At 37.5% G+C, this 24,450-nt stretch overlaps 4 protein-coding genes across 15 annotated transcripts; 2 read left to right on the plus strand and 2 right to left on the minus strand.

The window, feature by feature from the left end:
* Positions 1-1,611: 1,611 nt before the first annotated feature.
* On the plus strand, positions 1,612-5,695 carry LOC140771782 (ras-related protein RGP1-like). 3 transcript variants are annotated; one of them, XM_073113479.1, is made up of 3 exons: positions 1,612-2,042; positions 4,606-5,054; positions 5,327-5,695. In XM_073113479.1, the coding sequence occupies exons 1-2, from the start codon at positions 1,816-1,818 to the stop codon at positions 5,048-5,050; spliced, it is 672 nt and encodes a 223-aa protein (XP_072969580.1). In that variant the 5' UTR covers positions 1,612-1,815; the 3' UTR covers positions 5,051-5,054; positions 5,327-5,695. The 3 variants fall into 3 exon arrangements, with proteins under 3 accessions (XP_072969580.1, XP_072969578.1, XP_072969579.1); XM_073113477.1 differs by having other exon boundaries at positions 5,316-5,694; XM_073113478.1 differs by lacking the exon at positions 5,327-5,695 and having other exon boundaries at positions 4,606-5,305.
* A 2,093-nt stretch (positions 5,696-7,788) lies between these two features.
* Positions 7,789-12,717, plus strand: LOC140771779 (uncharacterized). 2 transcript variants are annotated; one of them, XM_073113466.1, is made up of 4 exons: positions 7,789-8,321; positions 10,793-11,070; positions 11,487-11,714; positions 12,181-12,717. In XM_073113466.1, exons 1-4 carry the CDS (start codon positions 7,985-7,987, stop codon positions 12,655-12,657), a joined length of 1,320 nt encoding a protein of 439 aa, XP_072969567.1. In that variant the 5' UTR covers positions 7,789-7,984; the 3' UTR covers positions 12,658-12,717. The 2 variants fall into 2 exon arrangements, with proteins under 2 accessions (XP_072969567.1, XP_072969566.1); XM_073113465.1 differs by having other exon boundaries at positions 7,794-8,321; positions 10,787-11,070.
* A 528-nt stretch (positions 12,718-13,245) lies between these two features.
* Positions 13,246-18,314, minus strand: LOC140771780 (bZIP transcription factor TGA10-like). 9 transcript variants are annotated; one of them, XM_073113468.1, is made up of 11 exons: positions 18,074-18,314; positions 17,493-17,590; positions 16,830-16,882; positions 16,596-16,718; positions 16,444-16,512; positions 16,299-16,358; positions 16,113-16,190; positions 15,955-16,030; positions 15,580-15,851; positions 14,473-14,715; positions 13,246-13,597 (listed from the first exon to the last, which is right to left on the minus strand). In XM_073113468.1, the coding sequence occupies exons 1-11, from the start codon at positions 18,142-18,144 to the stop codon at positions 13,442-13,444; spliced, it is 1,299 nt and encodes a 432-aa protein (XP_072969569.1). In that variant the 5' UTR covers positions 18,145-18,314; the 3' UTR covers positions 13,246-13,441. The 9 variants fall into 9 exon arrangements, with proteins under 9 accessions (XP_072969569.1, XP_072969571.1, XP_072969570.1 ...); XM_073113470.1 differs by having other exon boundaries at positions 13,246-13,565; positions 17,493-17,593; XM_073113469.1 differs by having other exon boundaries at positions 13,246-13,576; positions 17,493-17,593.
* Positions 18,315-20,693: 2,379 nt separating this feature from the next.
* Positions 20,694-24,110, minus strand: LOC140771829 (FT-interacting protein 7-like). The gene is made up of 2 exons (XM_073113585.1): positions 23,932-24,110; positions 20,694-23,342 (listed from the first exon to the last, which is right to left on the minus strand). The coding sequence occupies exon 2, from the start codon at positions 23,201-23,203 to the stop codon at positions 20,882-20,884; it is 2,322 nt and encodes a 773-aa protein (XP_072969686.1). The 5' UTR covers positions 23,204-23,342; positions 23,932-24,110; the 3' UTR covers positions 20,694-20,881.
* Between the last annotated feature and the right edge of the window lie 340 nt (positions 24,111-24,450).

A 24,450-nucleotide genomic window follows, 5' to 3' on the forward strand; every position in this document is an offset into this window, starting at 1 on the left:
GGTGGGGGCTTTAGGGCTCGACCTAGCTTTGCTCAAGTTAAGTCGAGCTGAGCCTGAGCTTATTTTGAGGCTTGATTTAATTTTTAAGTCGAGCTTAAGCCGAAGCTGGCTCGATAGGCTCATTTATAGCCCTGCTAATATAGTACAATTAGCATATTTTAAAATAATAGCACTATCTCCTATTTATTAAAAAAAAGTATACATTAAAATTTTTTAGACCATCTCCAAGAGAGAGTATATTTGGACTCCAAATATAAAGCAAAGAGGTAGATGCACTCCAATACACTGGGCTCTATATTTATTTATTAATTAATATAATATGTATATTTATATATTATAGTTTAAATCACTTGATAAGTCATCTTAATGTTATTATTTTTTAATAAAAATATATGGTTAAAAAACTCTCATCGATATCTTTATAATAAGATTAATATTCAATAGTTTGATAAATAATTTTAAATTACTATTTTTTAATTAAACGTATCGAAATTATATTACATGAAATAAAAATAAAAAATTTAAAATAACTTAAATAATTTAATATTAGACTCATTTTAAAGATCTCAGATCTTTCATACTATTTTTATTAAAAATTAATTAGTAAAATTAATTATATATTCAATTTAACTAACTAAATTATTTAACAAAAGATACAAATAAAATTAAAATTTCTGGATTAAGCTTTTGTAGGGCAAAATTAGTATTCTTAAAAATTAAATAGTATAATAGTTGGGCTCCAAATTTGAAGCTCCTCTATAGCTAGCTTCAAATTTGGAGCCCTATTTGAAGCCCGGTTGGAGCTTCATCCGGCTTCAAATTTAGTATTTTGGAGCCTATTTGGAGATGCTCAGTAATTAAAAGATCAAAAGATGTAATTGATAGGATGCTACTTAAATAACTAACGATTAGTTATAACCATGAAAAAATGCCTTATCTAAACATCCATTCATAAAAATATTTATTTATTTTAAAATAACATCATATAATTAATATTTCTAACAAGATAGACGACGTACTAGGAACGCTCGATGATATTGCCAGAGGTGATGCTTATGACAATGATGGAGAAGGTCCACTAGCAAAGGAAGAAGGGGTTGGAGCAGACACAAATAGCGAAGCCAAAGAGACGGTAGAAGAATGATATATATATATACACACAGAAACCACCCATATCACCTCCAAGAAAATAGAGCGTCAATAACCCAAGGATGAATCCGGTGGTGAAAGCAGCACCAAGTTTTGAGAAGCTAACAATTTAGAAGGTAATGTGCTACTATCTCTCCCCCTTATCAAATCATATCCAATCCATTAATAGCATAAAATAGGTAATCTACATTCTCTCTAAAAATAGCCAATACAAATACATAATAATACTACGTGGACGGAGATAAAAGAGTAATCAACCGTTTCTCATTAACACCGTCCGCTCCATTATACCCGTGTTAGTTTAGGAGATCTGGTTATAGCGTTTTAAATATCTTATATAGTTTGAGGGGTATAATTATAATTAAACCTAGAAGTGGTAACCTATAAAAACTACAAGCCTAAAGGGTTTATTTGCAAAAAGTCCTTACATTCTCATTTAGCGCGAGTCGACGAACGTTCCGCCATGTCAACCTCTCTTTTTCTCTCTGATCGGTTCAACGCTTGTATATTGTAGTATAATCCCCGTTCCATGACAAGAATTGAAAGAGAGATCTGAATCCTTCTACGATCTCCCAATCGGGATTAGAATCCTCCAAGAAGCTCCCCTTTTAGAAGAGAGAAAAGAGAGCGAGAGAGGAAGAGAGGGAGAAGAGAGGTAGGCTGGACATGTCGAACCTCTACGGTGAGTTTAACCAAAAGATCGATCACGTGTACAAGGTGGTCCTGATCGGTGATTCGGCGGTGGGGAAATCGCAGCTTTTAGCTCGATTCGCGCGCAACGAGTTCAGCCTCGATTCCAAGGCCACCATCGGGGTCGAATTCCAGACGAAGACGCTCACCATCGATCACAAGACAATCAAGGCTCAGATTTGGGATACCGCAGGCCAGGAGAGGTGCAGTCTTTGTGGTCCCTTTGATCGATTACGGCTCTTTAACCCTCATTTCAGATGAATTCTTTAGTTGGGCGATGAAAATAACTGCGTATTGCGTCAATTAAATTATGGATTCTGTTATTCAACTGGTTGTAGGTGTTCTTCCTATAAAAGTTGAGATTTTTATTGGCTTTTGGTTTGCTGCGATGAGATATTAGATGTAGCTTGCGAAGGTAAAGCTAGCTATTTCTAGGTTTGATTGCTTTTGTGTTTTAATATTTAGATTGTGCTCTAGATGTTGTTACTTGATCTATAGATTCATCTAAGAGGAATTGGGTGTTAAGTCCAGGAAGGGGAGTTTGGATGGAATTGTCACGGGGCAATTGTATTGTTTTGATTGGGATTGATGAAGCACGGGGTGTTGGACTGAGTAAAGCTTTTGTTGCTATATCTAGCTTCCGTGTGGACATTGTTGGTGCTTAGCTTAAGGACGGTTGATGGGTTTTCTCTCTTCAAATTGGTTTCCAATTTAGATATTTTTGATTGATTGTTTGGTTGTGTTTGTAGAGGAATCAGTTTCTGGAAACTGAGAATGTGTAGCTGCCCATCAGTTTGTGCTCATGCGCCTTTGCTCATGAATCTCCAATTGATCAGATATGGAATCTGGTCTTCAAACAAGGAAATTCTACTGAATCTCTGATTCTGATATGTAGCCTTTTCAACACAGTTGTTAGACAAAGGATTTGTACCATGAGTACTCTGGAGGTTTCCCACTTGGTGTAACTGTAGCCTCTTGCATCAAAGAGGTCATCGGTTCATCTCTTGGAAAATATCTGTTCAGAAGTAATGTTAAGGTTGTGTTTATCTTCCCTACTAAGACCCCTAGGCAGGAGCTTCGTAAAGTGGACACCCTTTCCTTTATACCTTGAAATTATTATTTGACTTAAACTAGATTTGCTCGAAATCGGTTGTTATATTTGACGTAAACAGGGGATATTAGAGTTATCCCTTATATGCGATGGCTGGTGAGAGATTGACTACAGAAAACAGAGAAACTTGTGGTTGCCATGTTCTTGTTCTGATTTGTTCTGGATGAATTTCTTGTTCATTGGTTGCTGTTTTGAATGCTGGATCTGGTTAAATAGTGTAGTGGTTTGAGTACAACTACGTATCACTGGCCAGATTTTCTAAGCTTGTCCCAAGCTTTTAACTCAATTAGTTCTCATCATCTACTGAATATATATTAGTTTCTCTAGCTGTCAAAGATGTGGTTGATGGCTTCCAAATTCTGCGAGTTAATATTTTAATTTTTTTTCTCTGTACCTTAAGTTATTCATTGAAATGATTGAGAACATTGCTTCAAAATGGGCACGTATCTCCCCAGATTCTCTTGGGTCTAGTAGCAGTAATACTTCTTATGAAGGCTTAGTAGAAGTTATTCTCAGATTTTGCTTTATTCTATTCTGAGACTTCCATTGGGTTCTTTATGCAAGCTGTTATAATTGTTCCAGTAGCTGGAGATGCAGCATGCCTGGTAGATATCTGATCTCAGCATATGAATTTAATTGGTGAAATGAAAGAGCCATCTGTGCAAGTAGTTATGTAGTTGATGGTAATACCTTGTGGTTTTTCATGTACTTCATGAGAGCTACAATATAGAACTAGAGAAGTACTGTGCTTCATTATAAGATAAGAACTTGTGCTGATTATACTACTCCGACCTAACTTGATAGATTTGCAAACAAATATCTTTTTGCTGGAACCGGAGATGGAATATAGTGTTGCTTTTTAATCAGAGGATAATTTCTTGTTTGGTTTTTTCACTTTCATGAAAAAATTAGTTAATGAGAAAAAATAGATACATTTATTTATTCAAGTACTTACTACATTAGATATATGAAATTAACTAATTGACCTTTTGGCGGTTTACCTTGAATATAGATGATTCTCCTAAGATATGGATATGTAAGAAGCTGTGCAGATATGCTTTAATTTAATGCGCTACACTAATTCAGTGTCGACAGGGAAAGGGAATATCTTGGTATTCCCTGTATCAAATGTATCAAAAGTGCCAACTTATATTAGCACATCGTAGACTTGTGCAAAAGCAGCAGATTCAGGCCATTTCTGGCCCATATGGCTAAATTCAGCGAAAAGAGCTGTTCATCCTTGGAAAATTGTGCTAATTATTGCTCTCTTGAATTTGCTTAAGCCAGGTATCTGCCAAATTGGTAGCCATGATATGAAGCATGATTATTTGGTGGCTAGGTCATACAGATTTTTTTGTTAACTATGGGTTTCATTAAACATTTCTGTTTATATGCTTGACAGTAGTTGCAAAACTGGATCTGAGTTGAGGATTTGATGGCTGAGATGCTCTGTAAAGCCTTGCGTTGGATAAATCTCTTGTTGTACTGGCTTCTCTTTCGAGTTTTCTCTCAATGAAACTCTTTTTTTCTTGTAGCTTCTTGCGTTAACTATTTGATGCTCTTTTTCTTATGGATAATTGTTTAAAGTTGCCTTTCAGCTATTCATTTCCATTTAAATTAACATTTTCTGATGCTTTCGATGGTGATGGTATTAGGTACCGAGCAGTAACAAGCGCATACTACAGAGGTGCACTTGGAGCAATGCTGGTATATGACATAACCAAGCGCCAATCCTTCGACCATGTGGCGAGGTGGCTCGAGGAACTGCGGGGGCATGCCGACAAGAACCTTATAATCATGCTCATTGGTAACAAGTCTGACCTTGGTACACTGCGTGCCATCCCCACTGAAGATGCAAAGGAATTTGCTCAGCAGGAAAACCTCTTCTTCATGGAGACCTCAGCACTGGAGGCCACTAATGTTGAGACCGCCTTCCTGACTGTTCTCTCTGAGATCTACCGGATTACCAGCAAGAAATCCCTCGTTGCGAACAATGAACAGGAGTCAGGTGGAGGTTCACTGCTTAAAGGAACAGAGATAGCCGTCCCTGGTCAGGAGCCAGCCGGTGGATCCAAATCAATGTGTTGTATGTCCTCATAGGCAGGTTAGGTATCATTGACTACTTCCTGTGATTGCATTTTGTTTTCTTGATCCTGGTAGATATTTTTCTCAATCTATCTCTTTACCGCATCCTTGGGGTTTCGCAACACAACAATTTCTTGGATGTTGAAAAGCTGCAATTTTCTTGATATTGTTTTCTGTAACTTTAGCTCACCGAAGGATCACAAGAAAACATGGAGCTTTGGATTTGTATTTGTTCAAAAGTTATGCTTTCCAATTTCAGTAATTATAATATTTTATGCAGTTTATCCGCAGACATAGGCATTGACATGACGGAAAGAGAAAAAAGAAAAAAGACTATTAGCTTTCTTGCAGTTTGCTGAGGTAATTGACAAACTTTTACAGGATGAATCATCTTAGCTGATTGATTCAACTTACCTTCCTGTTCAAACTACTTCCTCTATAGGTTGGTATTTTAAAGTCATTGCTTTCTCTATAGGGAGGAAAGCCTTTCTAGTTTCAATTATGGATGATCATTCTATATATACTACAAAGAATAAATGTGTTCTTTCTTCAAAATAGGTCTCATTTCGCCGAAGAAACACTACAAATACTTGCGATTTTGTTTGAAGCTATCAACCTATTCATTATTAAGTGGTTAATTCAATGAATTTATACCTGAGACACCGAAGTTCTTGGTGTTTTTATTTTCATAAACACTACAATTTTCATCTCATCTGATGTTATTTTTGACATTCTGTGTACAATCACAATGCTTCCTTTCACTCACTTGACTGCAGATATAAGTTATTTAGGGGTCTATTATCCTCCAAACTAATTTCTGGCCTCACATGAGCCTCACTCAAACCTAAGCTCGAATCCAAGCCATATTGGCTAAGTGCATGGATTTGAGATGTTGCACTTCCATTGCACATCCTAAAATGATATAAAATTAAGGCCAATTGGATAGTACTTAGATAGTTAAAAGGGCTCCTAGTATATGAGTGTTCTTGAGTAAATTTTAGCAGCATTGATTTAACTGTAACCTCATTAAGTTTCCACTTATCTTAGAATATATGCATTAGTTTTAATTTTTCTTTCAACACATCAGATCCTATAGCAAGAGCATGGATTGAGAAAATAGAGAACTTAAGTTGTAAGGTATTTCCATTTGTTTTCAATTATAGAGCTAATAAACTTATTATATAGAATACAATAATAATTACACTTAGTTTCTCTAAATTATTGCGTGTTTTTATATATACCCTTCTTTATTTTTTCACGACACATTAATCTTTTTCATTAGTTGTATGTTTAATTATTTTTATTAAAAAAACATCATTCAATGAACTTTAGAAGTTCCAGGGACTATTCTCCTATGATTTTAGAGGAAAGAAGAGAGAAAAATAAAACGTAAGATATTCATTTGACGTTTTCTACTTCTACTATTTATCATCGTGAGCGAGAGATATTAGATAATCTAGAGGATTAAAATGCTGCAAATTACCAAAGATCTAATGGAGAGTCTCAAAGAGTCTAAATATAATTAATCTTAAACTAAAAGACCAATTATATGTTCTGTTGCTCATAACGCTAGATGTCTACATTCCATAGTGGAGAAGCACACAGAATGCAATCCAATTAAACCAGATGAAATTGTTGCACTTAAAACTTGGTTCAAAGCCGGAAAGTGCTCGTATAAGAATATATATATATATATATATATAAAGGCACATATCCTAATTCCAAACTGGGATATGAACGAAGCTCAAAGCTGACTTTTATAGAGGGGACCTGGCTATTCCATTGACACTCAAAGTAGGCCGTACAAAAATATATACTATTATCTTTAACTAAGGTCCAGTTCAGACCTATGCTCTAATCCCAAAGAACACACTTTAATTATGCTGCCCCAGATTTGGATCTCACAATAATATCAAGCTCACTTAGATTTGGAGCATTTTTTATGCCTCTATCTAGTATGGAGAGTTGTATCAAAATTTTGATCTAAATTTAAATACCCAACCCAAAATGTTCGAGGATCTAAACTACCTTGTAACTAAGAATTCTGGCATTTTACCTAAGCCTCGTTTGCTTATATACGAAGGCCTATTTTCTATGCTCAGTAATGTATATAATTCTAGTGTATCAAAAGCATTGTAATAGAAGTGAAAACTTCAGAACTTCTTGCCGTTCGTTTTCCATTTCTCGTCTCTACACATGATTGCTCCACGATTTACCTATCTTTTTGATATTCAATTGGGTGCCACGAAGACTAGTGAATCAATTATATGTCGCTAAACAATTGTTTCAAACTAAATACCGCTGAGATCTGTTTCAAGTCGTTATACTGCCTCAGTTTAGTCTGTTATTTTATAATGTTTTATATTTGTGGAAAAATAAAACAAAAATAATTGATGAATAGTTGGACAGGCTCAGTCTAACTCTCTCGATTTGCTTTAATATATTGGCCAGACTATATATAGTTATTATCACATCATGTAAAATAAAAATAAAATAACCTTAAAGGAGTGGGACCCAGAACAAGCAGCCATTTTATTTGTTCCCCATTTCTCGAACCATATTAACTTAAAAACTAAAAAAGTGCCCACCAATCAGAACTCCACTTAAAGAGGAAAATATACAACTCTATTAGCAGCGGATTCACTGTGCCTTTCGAATGTAGTAGCTTTCTACATTCCTCTACTTTTAACGTTCTCCTACAAGTCAAAAGTCACCACGTGTACTGAATATACAGCTTCATTCATTCGGCGCTGCGGGGAATCTGCTACAAGTCTTTCTTTTCCACTGTATAAATTCCTCTCCCTCCCTCCTTCCCTCCCTCCCTCCTACTACTTCGTGCGACGGCGAAGGGAGAGAGAGAGAGATAAAAATCCAAACTTTAGGGTTTAAGCTTCCAATTGGCTCTCACTCGCGAGCAATTCGACCGGAACTTGGATCGAGTTCGACGCGATGCCAACGGATCAAGCGAGCGCACCTGACGTGGCGACGGTGCCGGCGGCGGCGGCGGCAGCGGGGGATGTCTCCGGGGAGGAGTCAACGGCCGCGGCGAAGTCGGCGGTGAAGAAAGGGAAGCGCGGCGGCATGCACAAGCTGTTCAAGTCGGCATTCAAGCGCGGCGAGACTTCGACGGTCGGATGCGGCGACTACGGCGGCGTGTACGGCGACTCGGCCATGGTGAAATCTGGGGCGGCGGCGCGGCCGCCGTCGGGGAGGCAGAGGAGGAAGGGGAAGACCGGCGACGATTCCAACGACGGGGAGCGATCGGAAGACAGTGGCGAGCACGAAGGTAAGGATCGGATTGCTTCAATCCTATGGGTAGAAAAGTTTCTATGCGTTCCCCATTATTTTATTCATTTTTAGTGTTCTTTTTGCCTATCGGTGTGATATCTGACGTAAGGGTTTCGATATTGTCCTTAGAAAAGACGAATCTTTTGCGTATAACCCCCCGTACAGACGTTGCATTTACCTTTTAGTCCTTCATTAGCCATAACAACCATATGAGTTCGTTAACTTTTCCCAAGGATTTCCTTTCATCAAAGTTGCTAGACTTTTCTTTTCTTATAATCAACTTATAGTTAGCAATTAAGCAAAATATCTATCACCAGGGATTCTTTTTTTCTTTTATATTTTTTATGACTCCAATTTAAAATTGTAAACTATTTGAACTACCCTACCCTTTTGTTTAAATGTTTAAAGTTGTTAGATTTCAGCTTCTCTTTTCACTGGCTTTCTTCTTTCTCTCACTTTTTACTTGATTTTTTATTATTATTATTTCTTTTCACATTCAGTTACTTCTGTGATTGCAAAAGTTAGGGGCATTGACTCAGTGTTGAAATATTAGGCTAAAGCAAAAGGACTCAAATAGCCACAGAGTATAGAAGATGTTATTGTTTAGAGAACATACTTGATTCTTATAGTATCAGAGCCCAAGTTTTTGAGTTCACAGTCTACTGGGTCTATTTGATTTGGAGAAAATCTTTATCTTCTTAATTCGAGGTTAGGATTTACCAGGAGTTTTGGGCCCAGACATGAAAGAAGTGTTCAGCATTAAAAATAACAATTCACCATTCTTCAAGAATTAATCTTTCAGATCACATTATTATGCCAAATTTAATGCCAAAACCTGGGGGCGGTTGGCCTAAATAAACGGTGATTTCTATTATAGTTTTTGGCTACTAGAGATTGGAATGGGTGTAAGTCAGGGAACTAAAATATTAAGCTTCCATTTTATGTGCTTCACATACTTTCAGCATGTATGTCAGACGTGCCATGCATATCAAGTAGGACATGGGTATCAAAGAGAATAGCTTAATCATATAGGATGGTCCTTTAATCTTGAAGTTTGTTTTTAGAAATTAATATGTCGACTGGTACTTGAAAATTTATATCAAATATCTGAATAGATAACCCAACATGTTGACTTTAGTGTTAGATTCTCTTCTGCGTACTTTAATTCTTGAAAAAAGGACCTCTTTCTGGACTCTTGTGTCATTTGTCCAGGTTTGAGATATCAATGATGTCTTCTTTACTGCAAGTACTGTTGATTTACGGAACAGTTGCTAGTGAGGATACAATGACATGGGAGTTGGTTCTCAGAGAATTACCCTAGAGAAATGTGCTGCTAATAATTAAGTTTGTCAAAAATTTGCTATCAAGTAGTACAAGTAGTTGCAAGTCAGGAATGTCTGGTGAAGATGTAACAATAACCTCATTAGGAGAGACATGTCTACTTCAGAACAATTTCTTCTGGGACTTTTACAATTTTAAATTTACTTACCCTCGTAAAATTGCTCTGCTTAGGTTTTTCTCAGATTTAATATGTCAAGCTTCGGCTGTCTTCGATAGTTGTGCAGTTTATTGTATCTGAACATTGTGCTCTTAATTCTCCTAGATAAATCTAAGTTTAATTATTTCTACTTCTAGTTCCAAAAGTTGTATAAACTGCTTCAAGAAGTTCAATTACTGCAAGCAACATGCTTTTCAGAAGCATTGATGTAGTTTAATATATGCACCCTGTTACTTTAAACCCTACAATGTCCTGGTATCAATGACATTTGTCTTTGAACCAAAAGGCTGGTTTAATAAGAAACAATGGGTGGTGGGTTGTATCTATAAAGATAAAACCACTTGCATGCATCTTATCGAGCTTTTGTGATTCTCGAGAGCTAACTGAATCAATGATTAAGCTACCCTCTTTGATAGTTAAATAACTATTAAATTACTTATGTTCATAGGAGAGATATCTTAAATATGCATCAGAGTTATTCCTAGATCCAAAGGAGTATTAATATAATCAGCCGGCCTCTTTGATAGTTAACAACTGTCAAATAACTTATATCCAGAAAAAAGATCCCTTAGCACTAGATCTTCTCAATTAAATATGCATTGGAATCAGTCCTAGATCCAAAGAAATACATAAAATTATCAATGTATAAGTCTTTGTTAGTAACAAAGACGTTAACAATAGGTTTGCGGATCCTTATATTCAAAATATACTGCAGCTTGTTCCCATAAGTGATAAAGAAGTTAAATTCCATGGAAAGGTCAACTACGATTCCAATAAACTAGTTATTATTCTACTAATGACCAACCATGATGCTGCCTTAAAAAGCTGGCAGAGGTTCTGAAGTTCTATCATGTCAAACAAATGATTAATTTTGTTGTTTATGTAGATCTTTCTTCATGGTTGCGACCTTTTGGCTTTCTCATATTTTACAACCTGACACTGATATCATTCATTGCTTTACGAAGGATCAGGAAGTGCAAAGCTAATACTCGCACTGCGTACTGCTAAGATCCATCATGCATATGAATCGTATCCTTGGGAGAAGAAGATGAGGGAGTTGCTTCCACTTGTTAATTCAAGCTGCTTCCTCTCTCTTCTGCTCCTTCCAAAGGCAGAAGATGTTTCCGCTGCTCGCTACAACTCTGTTGAGGACACTTTAGCCCGGGCTGATACCTGGCTCATCTCCTCCCAGAATTCAGGCGTTCCGATTGTGTTCATGAATGTCCAAACTGAGGCCCTACTCACCAAGGTAATGCCGAATATACTTCTGACATAAACACAAGGCCTGTACTTTTTCACAAGTATGTTTCTAGGGACAAGTGTGTACATCCATGGTATAGATTTTTCATTTAGGTGCATGATCTAATTTTCCTAGATGGGATAAAGGCAATGGAAACCATAATAAGATGACTGAACAAAGAGACTGATGCAAAAGCAAGCAAATGCTTTTAACACAAACTGAAATTTTGAAAATCTCTATAAACCTATCATCATTCATGATTGTAAAAAGCTAGTGTTCTTTCTCATAGATTGCATGTCAATGTTCTTGAATGAGTTTAAGCAGGGAACACTAGTGATGGCCGGTGTTCTTAAGTGAGAGCATGTAACGAATTTCTTTGCATAGATCAGTAACTAGCCAACTGCCATTAATGCTTTTTGTTATAGATCTCTGGAGAGACTGCATCCTCTACTGTGAACATGGGATCGCTGGCTGACCTCGCGAACATGGCAAATGTGAGTCTCTATGGATTTGAGGATTACCATGGGGTGGATATTGGGGTGGTGAGGGCGGTTCGGCTCTGGTACACTCCAATTGCAGGGGAATTGGCAGTGGAGATAAAGCTGCAGCAAGGTGATACCAGACTGGGCTTCGCCATCAGTCGCACCGAAGAGGTAATCTATAGATTCTTCTACAGAATTAGTACCGTTGGCTTCAAATTCCCAGGACTATAAAATGCTGCAGTTTTTCTCTTATATTCTCCATGCACTCCTGTGGTAGATGTTGCATTTTTTACGAGTACCTTATGCATTATTTAATATTCTCTGATGAGAATTTCAAAAGTTACATAATAATCCTTTATCTAGTGGATTCTGAATTGGTCACATGTCCATATTAAACCACTTCATTCATAGACATTTGCATTTTCCATCACTTGTATCTATCATCACACTGTCTTCTACTCATCTTAATCCAAGTCTTATGCAACAATGCTGTAGACCATCATGAATTCATGGTCCACAGTTGAGAAGGCTTTGTTGAAGGTTTAATAAGCAGATTACTTTTACGCTCACATTCTTATCTGAGAACATGACTAGATATCAAAATGACTGCAACTCCTATTATCTTCATCAAAATCAGGGTTTTATCTATGTATCATCAGTAGCAGAAGAGAATAGTCCTGGAGTGGCTGCAACTCGGTCAGGACTCAGAGAGCTGTACAGAGAAGCACGAAAAGCTTCGAAGCTATTAGTCATTTCGCGTGTCGGGAACGAGAAGGTTCTCCCATGGATGGTTGCAACCTCTGGTGACATCAAGTGCTTCGACACCGTCTCCCTGAGCCAGAAACTCTCGCTGCACCGCCATGCTTTGCGGCCCATCCTACTTCATTTCCTCCTGTGGGATGACGTTCCTCAACCAACCATGTCTGGCAAGCAGCATGAGGCTCCAAAGCCACTACCTGCAGTCATGCTGCCACCTCTGGCGAACGAAATGCCTGATGAGGTCCCAAAGGACATGAGCTTCGGAGATGGCCCAGATCTCATTTTGTCCAGGGATTCAGTAGGGGATTCATCCTTCAGATTCCAGAATATCTCACTTCCAGATAGTTGGGTGTAATCTTCTCCACCACACTAATAAAGACCACCACCACCACCACCACCACCACCACAACAACAACAACAACAACAATAAGAACGACGCCAAGTCTTTAGTCCCATCCATGTAATGTAATATACTCAATCTCAAACTATTAATATCTATGTAAGTGTGATCTTTGAGCAGGGTTTTGCTACTTCCATCTTGTCAAACCTGAGATTCGTCCTTGCTGCTTGACGCATTCAGGTGGAGGGTTAATGTATGTTTATAAGGAACACTAGTGTGTGGTTGTGACCTGCTCACTGCTGTAAAATTTGAAGACCAAAATGAGAGTTCTCAAGAGAAAAGCTTCTTCACAACTAGGTCCTCCGCATAAAGCTCGATTCCTCAAATAATCTTTTCGACTAGAAGTTGATATCTTTTTATTAGATTGGACCATCTTAAAAGTCCACCACAATCTTAGCCCATGATTAAATGGATGTAGTTTATAACATACATGTCAATCAAAGTTAAATGACTACTTAGAAATTGTCACTTTCATCCTCAACTTGATTCCTTACTCCTTTTCTGGTGCTTTACATTTTTTTTTTAAAACCTTTCTCTTATGAATAGTCAAATTAATAATGTCTTATTTAAAAGGTAGGCTAAGGAGTATAAAATTCTACTGTATATATATATATACTCTATACTCTATTTTCAATGTATCCTATAGGGGTGACATTACCTAGATGTGTACATCTCTAAGTATCTCTATACAAAGGACACCTCAATGTGCATTAATTGAAGCACTTCTCTAAGGTTTTCGCTAATTTCCTTCATGTCTCGGTCTGGCGATCCACAGCGAGCTGAGGGCGCGAAGGCGGTGGAAGTAATCCGCGACGGCCAAGATGCTCCGCGCCGCTTGATGGACGGTCAGGATCTGCTGAAGCCTGTGGAAGGTCTGCTGCCTCAAGTTATCTGCCTGTGAACAATATATATATATATATTATCATTTTTGAATCCATCTAACCAAAAATCTTGAATTTAAAAAAAAAATTAAAGAGATTTTTTAAAAAAATAATTCTCACTGAAATTTTTTAGAATTTTACACTCTAATATTCTTTAAAAGATAATCTCTTGTGGTAATTCTAATGGAGCCAAACTATTTAATGGTAAGTATATAGCTGTTAGATAAACAGGGATTGGAGAGCTAATTAAATATCTAAAAACACATCTTAATCATTTTGAGTTTGTTGGCCTAAAACTTACCTAATGTAATTGAAAAAGGAGCCAATTCTTGTTTATTTTTAGGAAGAAAAATAAATTGGCAGGCCTTAACTAAACCTGTTGACATTAGGGTTTAGTATTAGATTTATGTCTATTCTCACAGGTTGACTCAGTAAGACAAACTATTTTGTGTGTTCTTCTAGAAGCTATGCAGCATTCATATTCCTTTCCACCTACCACCTTGTGATCTACCCAATGCGTCATTATTGTTGTCATCACTTGTAGTTATTAAATTAATCTTGCATATAAATGTTTTGCTCCAAACTTCATATTCACAAGTTGCATCTTTGCTTTAATTTCCATAAAATTTGCGAAAAAAAATGGGCATATTACAGTTTACTTTTTTTTAATTCGCTTATGAAGAAAAATATTAGCACCAATAAACGACATTGATTCTAGTATATGTACAACTAATTTTGGTGCAACTAGATGTTGGCTCAATTAAGTGCTTAAATTTGAATTACTAGTGATAGGTGAGAAGTGATTTGAAGATAGGGTGTTGTAAGCATATTTACTTGGAGGAAATTTATAGAAATATAGTAGAGTTAGTGAGGAGATAGTAGTGCTTACTTGTCTAACAAAGCCTTCAAGAGAGGTGAGTTTGTTGATGGCAATATACATATGACCCATAAAGTTGGCCATGTTGGATGGTGAGCAATTCATCACCTCAGATGTGATGGTCTCGGAGAGAGATTGGTGAAGTGCTTCCAGACCTTGGTTTAAGGCTTCCTCTGTCTCCTGTGCTGACTGCTGAAGCCCACAAATCCCCAGTATTTGCTGCTCACTTAAAGGCTCTATGCATCTTATCACAATCTGAGAATATAGATATATATATATATATATATATATATATATATATATATATATCTATATTTGAATTAATACATATGCACCATAAGGAGAACTAATTCATAATGACACAAAAAATATCATGTATCATTTTTCCTTCTAATTAATATATCAAATAACAGTCAATTACATGCCCATTCTTATATAAGTCTTCTAATTTATTTCTTACCACACTTCGACATCTTAACTATTAGCTCGACAACATAAAATGACTAATTTTCTCTCATCTTCTTTCTCTTCTTTTTCTCTATAATTGACCATGTGGGATTCATTAAATAAAATATTCAACAAAAAGCTAATAGATGGAGCCGACATTTAAGATATTTTATATAGTTAAGGAATTAATGTGTCACAAAAAATAAAGGAAGAAATCAAAATAAGAATATGGTTTAGTTAGGGGCTATAAATAATTATACTGTGAAAGAAAGAAAAGTATGCCCTATCTCTATCTCTATAGAAGCCAAACCAATTTTATAAACTGTGCGAATAGAATACCACATCCATTCATTATCTTGGAAGAAGTTCCTCAATCATCCATCTACCCTTCATAACGCCCACCTACTCTCAAGCTTTGTGACAAGAGGATCTTGCCAATGCATTCCAACGCATAACTATTCCATCATCTAGACCTTCCACCAAATTAGCTAATCCATCATTTATCTTTACCTAAACTATGTCACAGTGCCAAATATTAAATTTACTTCCATCTCGTGATGGATATCGATCTAGACCACCACTGTGAAGACGTCACAGTTCTTGTGCTATTGAGATAATTATATGAATCGCATAAACTCGACATGTAGATTAGGGTTAGGGTGTCGAAAAGACCTTGATGATCTCCGACGGCCGGCAGCCGCCTATCCAAATGAAGCAACGTTCTGCGGGGGTCGTCCACATGCCGGAGATGAGGTGGAAGACGTCGGACTTGGCTATGATACTCTTGAGGTTTACTAACACACTGTACTGCGAGAGAGCAGCGTCGACAAACACTCGTAGATCGTTGTCGGGCAAATGCTCTTCCAACGCCGCCCTGAGCTGACACATTAGCTTATGGTGTTCTTCAAGCCATCTTCCATATTCCATGTCGAACATCGCAGCATCTAACAATATATATATATATATACATAATCAAAACTTCAGTTCTTATCGTACTAGATATATATATATATATAACATCTACAGTGCAATATAGTAGAGTAGTACCTGAGCTAAGGCCACCAATGCTATTAGGAAGGCCTTGATCTCCGAGAAATGCTGCGCCATTGAAGACAGTAGTAACCTGATCGATATTGAGCATAAAAGTTAAGCACAAATAGAAAGATGATATGCTATATTTATATATACTCTTTTTTCTTTTTTACCTGGGATCTAGATCTGTGAAGTTCTTGTTCTATCTGGCTCAACCTGATCCTACTGGACTCTAATTGTTGAATATAAGCCTGTTGAATGATCAAAAGTTTACAGTATGAGAACAACATAATGAGGAGTTTGAAGAGTACTGGATACATGCATGCAGTTATACATGCATGCAGGTATAGACTACTTACCTTCTTCCTAAGCCTGCTCTTCCTGGCTGCCTCTCTATTCTGAGCTAGCCTTCTTAGGGTCTACACATAGATGAATGGGTTTAATTAAAGCTTCCAGAGAACTAAGAGCTTAATTTATTTATATTATGGAGTTAGTTGAACTCACCTTGGGATCTGGTGTCTTGGGACCTTCATGCCCTGAAGTAGATGTGATGCCCTTCTTCATTAATTCCTTCTGCTCACAATATTCCAGAAACAGGATAAGTTGATAGATAATAATGTAAAGAGAAAACCAATTTGGGTGTTTCAAAAGAGCACCTTGGCTTTTGCCCTAGTTTCTTTTCGTGAGTCATGATCAGTCACAACTTGGTTGCCTTGTTCCATGGACTGGCTTGATGATTTCTTGGGAAGACTGCCAAAGGGAATCATATTCATAGGATCCTATGTGCAGAAAAGGCATGGTGTTTATTACATAAAAGAAAATTATACCAAGAGGAGAAATGGAGACATCCAAAAGGGCTTGAAAAGAGAAGGCTGGTATGTGGTCTATACCTTTGGGGATGGTTCTACATGCATGGGCTGAGAAGGGAAAATGTTCAAAGTCTCTGCACACATCAACACCTGCAAGCATTAAGTCTCCTGAAGGGTGCAACTCAATGTATTCAAAGTAGATGAACATGTGTACAAAAGACAAACTCATTACTCATATAAAACTATATATATATATATATATATATATAGAGAGAGAGAGAGAGAGAGAGAGAGAGAGAGAGAGAGAGAGAGAGAGAGAGAGAGCTATGCTATACGAGACAAACTACTGCTTCTTAATCATCATGGATACTATGCTTTCTTGGCTCATTGTCATAGAAGAAAATAGGAGAGGAGAAGTTAAGCTAGAAATGGAAAAAGAAGAGAAGAGAGAGAGAGAGAGAGAGAGAGAGAGAGAGAGAGAGAGAGAGAGAGAAGTATTTCTACCCTCTTTTGAAACAGGATCTTGTCAGGAAATCGTGAAGAATTGTTACATGTCACACTCCAAATATATATAAAAAATTCAGAGAAGAAAGAAATCTCTGCAGCACTATAACAACCCAGTACCTGGCCTATACCTTACCCTACACCACTGTAGCTATTTTGATTTAATTATAACACTATAAAGAACATATGATTGAAAAGAAATATAAAGAGGAAACAAAAGAAAGTTTAAAAGAGAGTCACGTCTTTGTTCTTGAACTGCTGATTGATCGTGGCTATCTAGATAGAGATAGAAAGCTTGATCCAACTCCGCCAAGTCATAGCTCCCAGAATCCTTACTCCTGCTTCGTATTAGAAAAGAAAAAAAAAATTAAGGAAATATGAGGAAAACCATAACTCAATTTTGATGAAAAAGATGCTGAATCTTGTTTGAACCAGTAAAGAAAAATTCATTTGTCTGAAATCATTTGGGAAAAACATATAAATCATGTCAGAATATTGATTTCTTCCTCTCCCTTCTCTCTATGGTTACTTCTACCATTAGTACTCCCCACATGAGCCATGATATGCATGATATGCGATGCCTTCTTAAACCTTCTCTATCTTCATAACTGGATAAATTTTGAAAGAAAAGAATTGAATAATAGACAGAAAACACTCATTCATAATTTATCCTTTCGCTATGATCTAGCTCTTTAAGCCATACATGAAATAGGGTTCCTCTAGACTTCTTCTGTGAGATGACCATGGATTCTTTTCTACTCTAATTTTCGAAGAAGTGAAAACTAATATGTAAAACTATTACATGATGCTTGCTACCTTACATGGATGAAGAAGTGATCATCTCCAAGGAACACTGGACTTCTTCCTGCTGCTGCTGCTGCTGCTGCTTCATCTTTGACTTCCTCCTATCTCTCAAGAATCTCACACCTTGAACTCCTCAAGAAATTCAAAGAGATAAACTAAGGAATCAAACAGCCCATTAATTGCAAAACCAATTTCTGTTTCACCCCATCACAGATGTCTCCTAACCAAGCTATCAAACATGCCGCCTGTTCTTCTGGATGTCTTTCTCTCCTGATAAAAAAAGCTTTCGGAGACTTTTTATATATATTTATATATTATATTTTTTTTTGGTAGGATTACCTTCTCCTTACTCAAATCATAAAATAGCTGTAAACTAATTAAAATAGTCACAGCGGGGTCGCATACCAAATGACTAAAATACCCTTAGCTACGTGCGAACATAGTTGCAAGTTATATGCAACATGACACTTGTAGCTCTGAGATAATAATTCATGCATGCTGAGAAATTTCCTGCCAGAAGAACAAATGAATTAATGGCGGGCGGAGATCGAAACTACACGGCGATTAAATGTTGTGATTAAGAAAGATTAGAAAGTTTCTACGATCAAGATCAGAAGATTTGGCCCTTAATTTCCAAAAGATCTTCAAAGTTTTTCCAAATTGAAAGGAATGATTCCAAGATTTGAGTCATGAAAATGATAACACATGCAGTGTTGTATTGTTAGCTGCTAATACTTGAGAAGTCAAAAAAGTTTCTTGCCTAACAGTTGAAATGGAGTGACACAAACTTGACATGATGCAGTATCTATATGATCTATGACTGGATGAGGATTATACCATTTTACCCACTATAATTGTGGGATATTTATGATTGAATTGATCATATGGCCAACTTTCTCCATACATCTCCATTTTCAACTGAAGACTGAAGCTCTTGCTTCTCACATCTGATCTCCTACTTGCATCAACTGACCTGGCAAGTGTGTATCTTTGAAGCTTTTGCAATCTAATCATGTTTAAGTTTTTTGATAAGGAAAAGGGAGATTAATCCTGTACAAGAAAAGTGTAATAAAAGGGTGGCATTGATTGCAATTATTAGTGTGAACGTCCTTAAATGTAATTTTCACCAACCGCAGGGGCCTCTGCGATAGTTAGCAACGGTGACGTCAGCAAGACGAGCCCATCGTGTCACCTTTCGCCACGTGACGGACACGTGAGCGCAGGTCCGAGGAGTACTTTCGGGGCTTTGGCCTGTCTAGTTTGCAATTAAGCATATTTTGAGGGACCGATATGCAAAATATCTCTAATTTTTTTCTTCAAAGCTATCCACTAGTTAATTTTCTTGGCCACAAATTAGTAAAGAAATAAAAATAAATAATAGCCGAGAGTTGACATTATATCCGAGCATAAAATTTTAAACAAATATTTTCCGAGAAAATCCTTTTTTTTTTTTTTTAGCTTCCATGCATGGTAAAAAATACTTCATACTTTGGAAAAGAAATACAAGTCAAAGTCAACGTCTCTTTCATCGATATCGTCTGTCCACCATCCACACTCTTTCGTGCTTCCTTCTATTAACGCAATTTTCCAGGGGCTAATTTGCAAGAAATGATCTTGTCCTTGTCGCTTGGCTTACATTGTGTTCTCTTGTATAAAAATTCAAAGAACCAGACAAACCAGTTCTGTTGACAATGATGTTAGGGGCTTTATTAAACCCTCAACACAAAGACAAAGATAAGTCTACTATTATGTTGATCAAAGCTTAAAACACTTGATTATAGCTGTTTAAGAGTTTCCATTGGGAATTATTAATCCCAATACTAGAATCAATATGTGGTTCATTAGCGCTAATATTTTTCGCCGTAAGTAAGCGAGTTGCTAATAGATGATTAAAGGATTCCTACTATTCTGAAATTATATTTAAGTATTTTCACATCCTTGTTGATAGCTAATTAATAATTACAATTTAATGTAGAGGAGGAGGTTAATTGCTTTAGTTTAAAATATAGAGATAAAATTAAAACCAAACCAAATAGCAGCAGAGTAAACTATGATTTGCCCCTTTCTTTTTAGTTTGTAAACCAAGGGTTAAACTGTAGCAAGTACAAATGGAACCTTCTTAATTAGTCAGGTTCTTTTGCTTACTCTTCTTTTCATTCTAAAAAAAATGATGGTCCTGTTGTAGTATAGAGGAATAGAAGTATGGATCTTCTTCTCCTTTCTACTTATCTAGGATAATGTCCTCCAATAAATACTATAAAGAAGAAATAATACAACAAAGTCCACATACAATAATGAAAGCTCCTGTTGAATATAAATAGGAAAAGACCCATTCAAATTTTAAATAAGAGAAGACTATTCAAAAATAAATTAAAAGACTGGGTTCTTCAACATAAGCAAATTGTGAAAAATAAAAAAGGATAAGAAAGTTCTCATTACATTGACATAGTCCCTAAATCTTCTTTATGATTAAGAGTCATGGTATTGAACTGCATGAAGTAAGGGAATAGGATTGAGAGAAAGCATGTCTACATACAGTAGATTACACTAATAGGATAGCAAAATTAACAGAGGAAAATATGTAAGAAAAGCAAGACACCAATTACTAGAATCCACACAAACACACAAGAAAAAGCATGATAATGAACCAATAGTTCAGTAAGACCATCATACAAGGAGAAGATTACAGATCACATGGAGACCAAACAAAAACAATCAACTGGAACATAACAGCTGATGAGCCTTATATCTGCTGCTCTGCTGAAATCTTCAAGTCTGAATAGGAGCAACAATAAAGGAGGATGTCTGATAACATTTAGCCAATCTCACAACATACTATCTGTTCTAGCAGGCAGTCTCCTAAAGAAGTTAAGGGGAACTGATGGAAGCTTATGGCGGAATCTAGGGTGCCTTAACACATATAAACCTGTAAGAAGACACACGACACTAAATGGTGTGATATAGAGCACTATGGCAGCAATCAAACAGAAAGTAACGAATAGAGCAGTTGCTCTTGGGTCTCGCCAGCTCAAGAGAGACTGCAATCTCTCTCCTTGTGTTGCTATGTCACCCACGACCGTCTGTATCTTCCCTGCAACACTCCTGAGACGATCGTATCTCATCCTCACAATATCAGGTGGGCGAGATGTAGGAAAAGAATCAAATTCCTCGTCCAGCTCGTCAGGATGGGAAGCTTCTGCATGTGAGAGCTTAGTGTCCATGTGGGGAGGCTGCCTTGGCCTCCAGCGGTAGTACCAGACTCCAATCAAGAACAGGTAGAGGAAAATTGTTGGAAGAATCAACTCTGGGTAGAGGACCAATATCACAAAGAGGACGTGGATAAGAATAGTAGTCAAAGGGTTTTTCCAATGGCAAATCTGATCAAACCATTTGATAACAGCAATCAAAGGGTTAAAGACACCCATAATCCTGTAGAAGTTGGCTTTGCTCTTCCGCATGCTCCACATGTGAGAATCCATATCCAACATATATTCCACCACCTCCTTCCTCAAAGGTGGCTCTGCACGGCTCAATCTCATTGACACAATCTGAGTGGACTGGTGTCTCAGGAGATCAAGCTGCATGACAGATAGTGGATGAAGATAATGCATCTTTGGCAGCAATGGCTGGGAATACATATGCATCATGTTAAGCAAAGAGGAACAGGTGAACCGAACAGCCAGCTGAACTTCTCCCATCTTCTTTACTCCCGAAGGAAGTAAAACAATAAGAGGATATGAGTGTGTGTAGACCCTATCAGTTTCAAGAGTAGAGAGACGGATCCGGACCTTCCCAATTCTATTATCTCTTGCACCAGCAGCTTTTTCTCCTCCTTGCAAGTGACCATTATCAAACACCCCAATTGTGATGACAGTACATGGATCATACACCTCCCAAGTGTACTGCTCATTCCACTTGGGAGTGAAACTATCTATGATTGTTCTTGTACGAACCCATTTCTGCCCATATTTAGCAACACAGTAGGCATCAGTGGTTCCACGACCATCCTTGGTCTTCATTGGCAACAATCCCTGAGCATTCAGGATACCAAGTTCAAGAACTCCAATGCTCTGCTTCCATAACTGTTTTGCAGTCGGCCTTAGATCACTGCTATAGTGTGTTGACTCATCCAAGACATGGTATCCACCATCCAAACAGATCCTGAGATGAAGCCGACTAGAAAACTTTTTCTCCTTCTCACCCTCCATTATCACATGCTTCTCAAGATTGTACCACTTGGTGCTTACCGGCTTATGGTCAAGTCTCCTTGGTATACTCTGCAGAGGAATGGTTGTCTTCCCTAGTGACTCATCTTTGTTAGGTGCCACTCGATCCTCGACACTTAGGATCAAGTGCTCCTCAAATGGCTCCGCTGCAACAAACAATATATCCTCATTCCACATGGGATTAACAGTCCTGCTTGGAGATATCCTTGTCCTAAGAATTTGGTTTCCAAGCATGGCTTTCACATATACTTCAGGGAACCTGTTCTTATCACTAGGTATCAGATCTTGGGCTTCAATGACATTGACTCTGACATACCAAAGCTTAGGAGTAAGATACACTTTTGACTTAATGTTTGCAAGACCATCACCTGGAACAGTTGCAGCATCAGAATGCCAAGCCTCTGCAAACACCTCATCAGCTTGAGTGCCAAACCAAACAGCCAGCATCAGTTCTCCACCCTTCACTTTGTCTCCCTTTTTATCCTCCAATCGATACCATTGCGGAGCCAATGGACTATCAGGTGGAACCCGCTTGGGGATCTCATTGAGCTCGAACATAACTCGTCCAATGAAATCATCTTTCACAAAATCCTTGTCCTTGACAATAACTTCCAGAGTTGTAGACTGTATCCGCTCCCTGGAGAAGGCAAAGACCTGGTTCCACTCGGGGTTGGTCTTCTTCTCAAAATGCCGGGTTGTTCCCTTGTAGTTCCCCATCTTCACTTCAACATACGGGTCACATTTTCCCGTCAAGTCCATGGCCGGAAGATCTTTAGCTTTCACAACACGTACATAGAGGTACTGCATCTGCTCCACAAGGTCATATGTGCTAGTAAGCTTGTCGCCAGCTCTTGCAACACCGCCAAGAAGAGGAGAAGTCTCCTTTAAGGAGAACTCCCCGGGGCCTAAAGGTCTCTGCATCTTCTCAGGCTACCAAGAGCAAGACAAAATACTTCCCAGAAAGAACCTCAATTCAGGTATAAGCAATAAAATTTTCAGATCCCAAATGTATACCAAATTTTGCCCAAGAGGAACAGAGAGGAGAAGCAAATATTAACTCCTGAAATAGAACCGATTACCTCAGGTTAAGACAAAGTTAGTGATGAAGTCAGGATAAGGAAATCAGGGACAAAAAAAAAAAGGGACAGACTGAAAACTCACTCACCCAATGTACCTAAATTTTTAACTTCCTTATGGATTTAAAGAAGGGAAAACTTGATTAAAGAAAGGTCTAAGGATGATAAAACAACTACTTAGGTCTCAATCATACATTCCATTCCATTCCATGACAACCCTAGTCTCAGAAAAGAAAAGAAGGAAAAAAAATTCAATTTTTTGCCTAAAAATCCTAAAAACAAGTAATAATTACCTCTCTAACAACAAAAGATTCAGATTACAATCTGCAGCTGCCAATCCTACTCATTTCCAGCTCGATTTAACACTAAAATCTAAGCTCATGCATCTAAAACGCCTCCATTTTTCCTTTTAAGTACGTCTCTCCGAGATATATTTCTCCATTCTCACTCTAATAATAATAATAATAAATAATCCTCAAGACCTACTCCAAGCCAACAAAAGCTCGGATCTGCCTCCAATACTGAAAAAGAGCCAAAAAAATTAAGGGGAAAGAGAGGGCACTAGTTTCATACCTCGCTCAACGCCTCCGAGAAAACCTGAGCTCCACCTCCTAGGACTTCTCCAAGCTTCGTCAATGGAAAATGGTCAAAAATTTTCGATCTTCTTTCTCCATTGTTGCAGAGGAACAGCTAGAATGGGCGTAGGATGAGAGCTACGAACCCAAAATCCGACCTTATTATTGTTTGTGTTAATTACATTTTTGACCCCTCAACCCCCCCTGAAGAAAAAATAATAATAATTAAACACATACCCTGAATTATTTAATTATATTATAAAAATATTAAAAATTAATTAAACCAATTAGATAAATATTACTCAAAAAAATTAAATATTTCTAATCGTCTATTTACACCTACCATTAAACAATTACGAGAGAGAGAGAGAGACTGGGTGAATTTATGGGTGCGATTTGTCGAGTGGAGAGTGTCGGTGGGAAACCCGAGTCAGACACGGGTGTGGAAAAGTCGAGAAAGGGGACCACGGTCGGGTCCAACTCGCCACAAGTGAGGGGAGGGTATAATCGTAAATAG

Source organism: Typha angustifolia, chromosome 12 (genome assembly GCF_048772165.1).
Source record: "Typha angustifolia cultivar Huaian chromosome 12, ASM4877216v1, whole genome shotgun sequence".
NCBI classification, from domain to species: Eukaryota; Viridiplantae; Streptophyta; class Magnoliopsida; order Poales; family Typhaceae; genus Typha; species Typha angustifolia.

Excerpts from the sequence above, each read along its gene's own strand:
- LOC140771779 (XM_073113465.1), top strand. The coding sequence starts at position 7,985 with ATGCCAACGGATCAAGCGAGCGCACCTGACGTGGCGACGGTGCCGGCG. Across the intron at positions 8,322-10,786 it reads AGACAGTGGCGAGCACGAAG|GATCAGGAAGTGCAAAGCTA; the intron begins GTAAGGATCGGA and ends TGCTTTACGAAG. Across the intron at positions 11,715-12,180 it reads CCATCAGTCGCACCGAAGAG|GGTTTTATCTATGTATCATC; the intron begins GTAATCTATAGA and ends CATCAAAATCAG.
- LOC140771780 (XM_073113467.1), bottom strand. The coding sequence starts at position 18,144 with ATGAAGCAGCAGCAGCAGCAGCAGCAGGAAGAAGTCCAGTGTTCCTTG. Across the intron at positions 16,359-16,443 it reads CCAAGACACCAGATCCCAAG|ACCCTAAGAAGGCTAGCTCA; the intron begins GTGAGTTCAACT and ends ATCTATGTGTAG. Across the intron at positions 14,716-15,579 it reads GGCCGTCGGAGATCATCAAG|ATTGTGATAAGATGCATAGA; the intron begins GTCTTTTCGACA and ends CTATATTCTCAG.
- LOC140771829 (XM_073113585.1), bottom strand. The coding sequence starts at position 23,203 with ATGCAGAGACCTTTAGGCCCCGGGGAGTTCTCCTTAAAGGAGACTTCT.
- LOC140771782 (XM_073113479.1), top strand. The coding sequence starts at position 1,816 with ATGTCGAACCTCTACGGTGAGTTTAACCAAAAGATCGATCACGTGTAC. Across the intron at positions 2,043-4,605 it reads GATACCGCAGGCCAGGAGAG|GTACCGAGCAGTAACAAGCG; the intron begins GTGCAGTCTTTG and ends TGATGGTATTAG.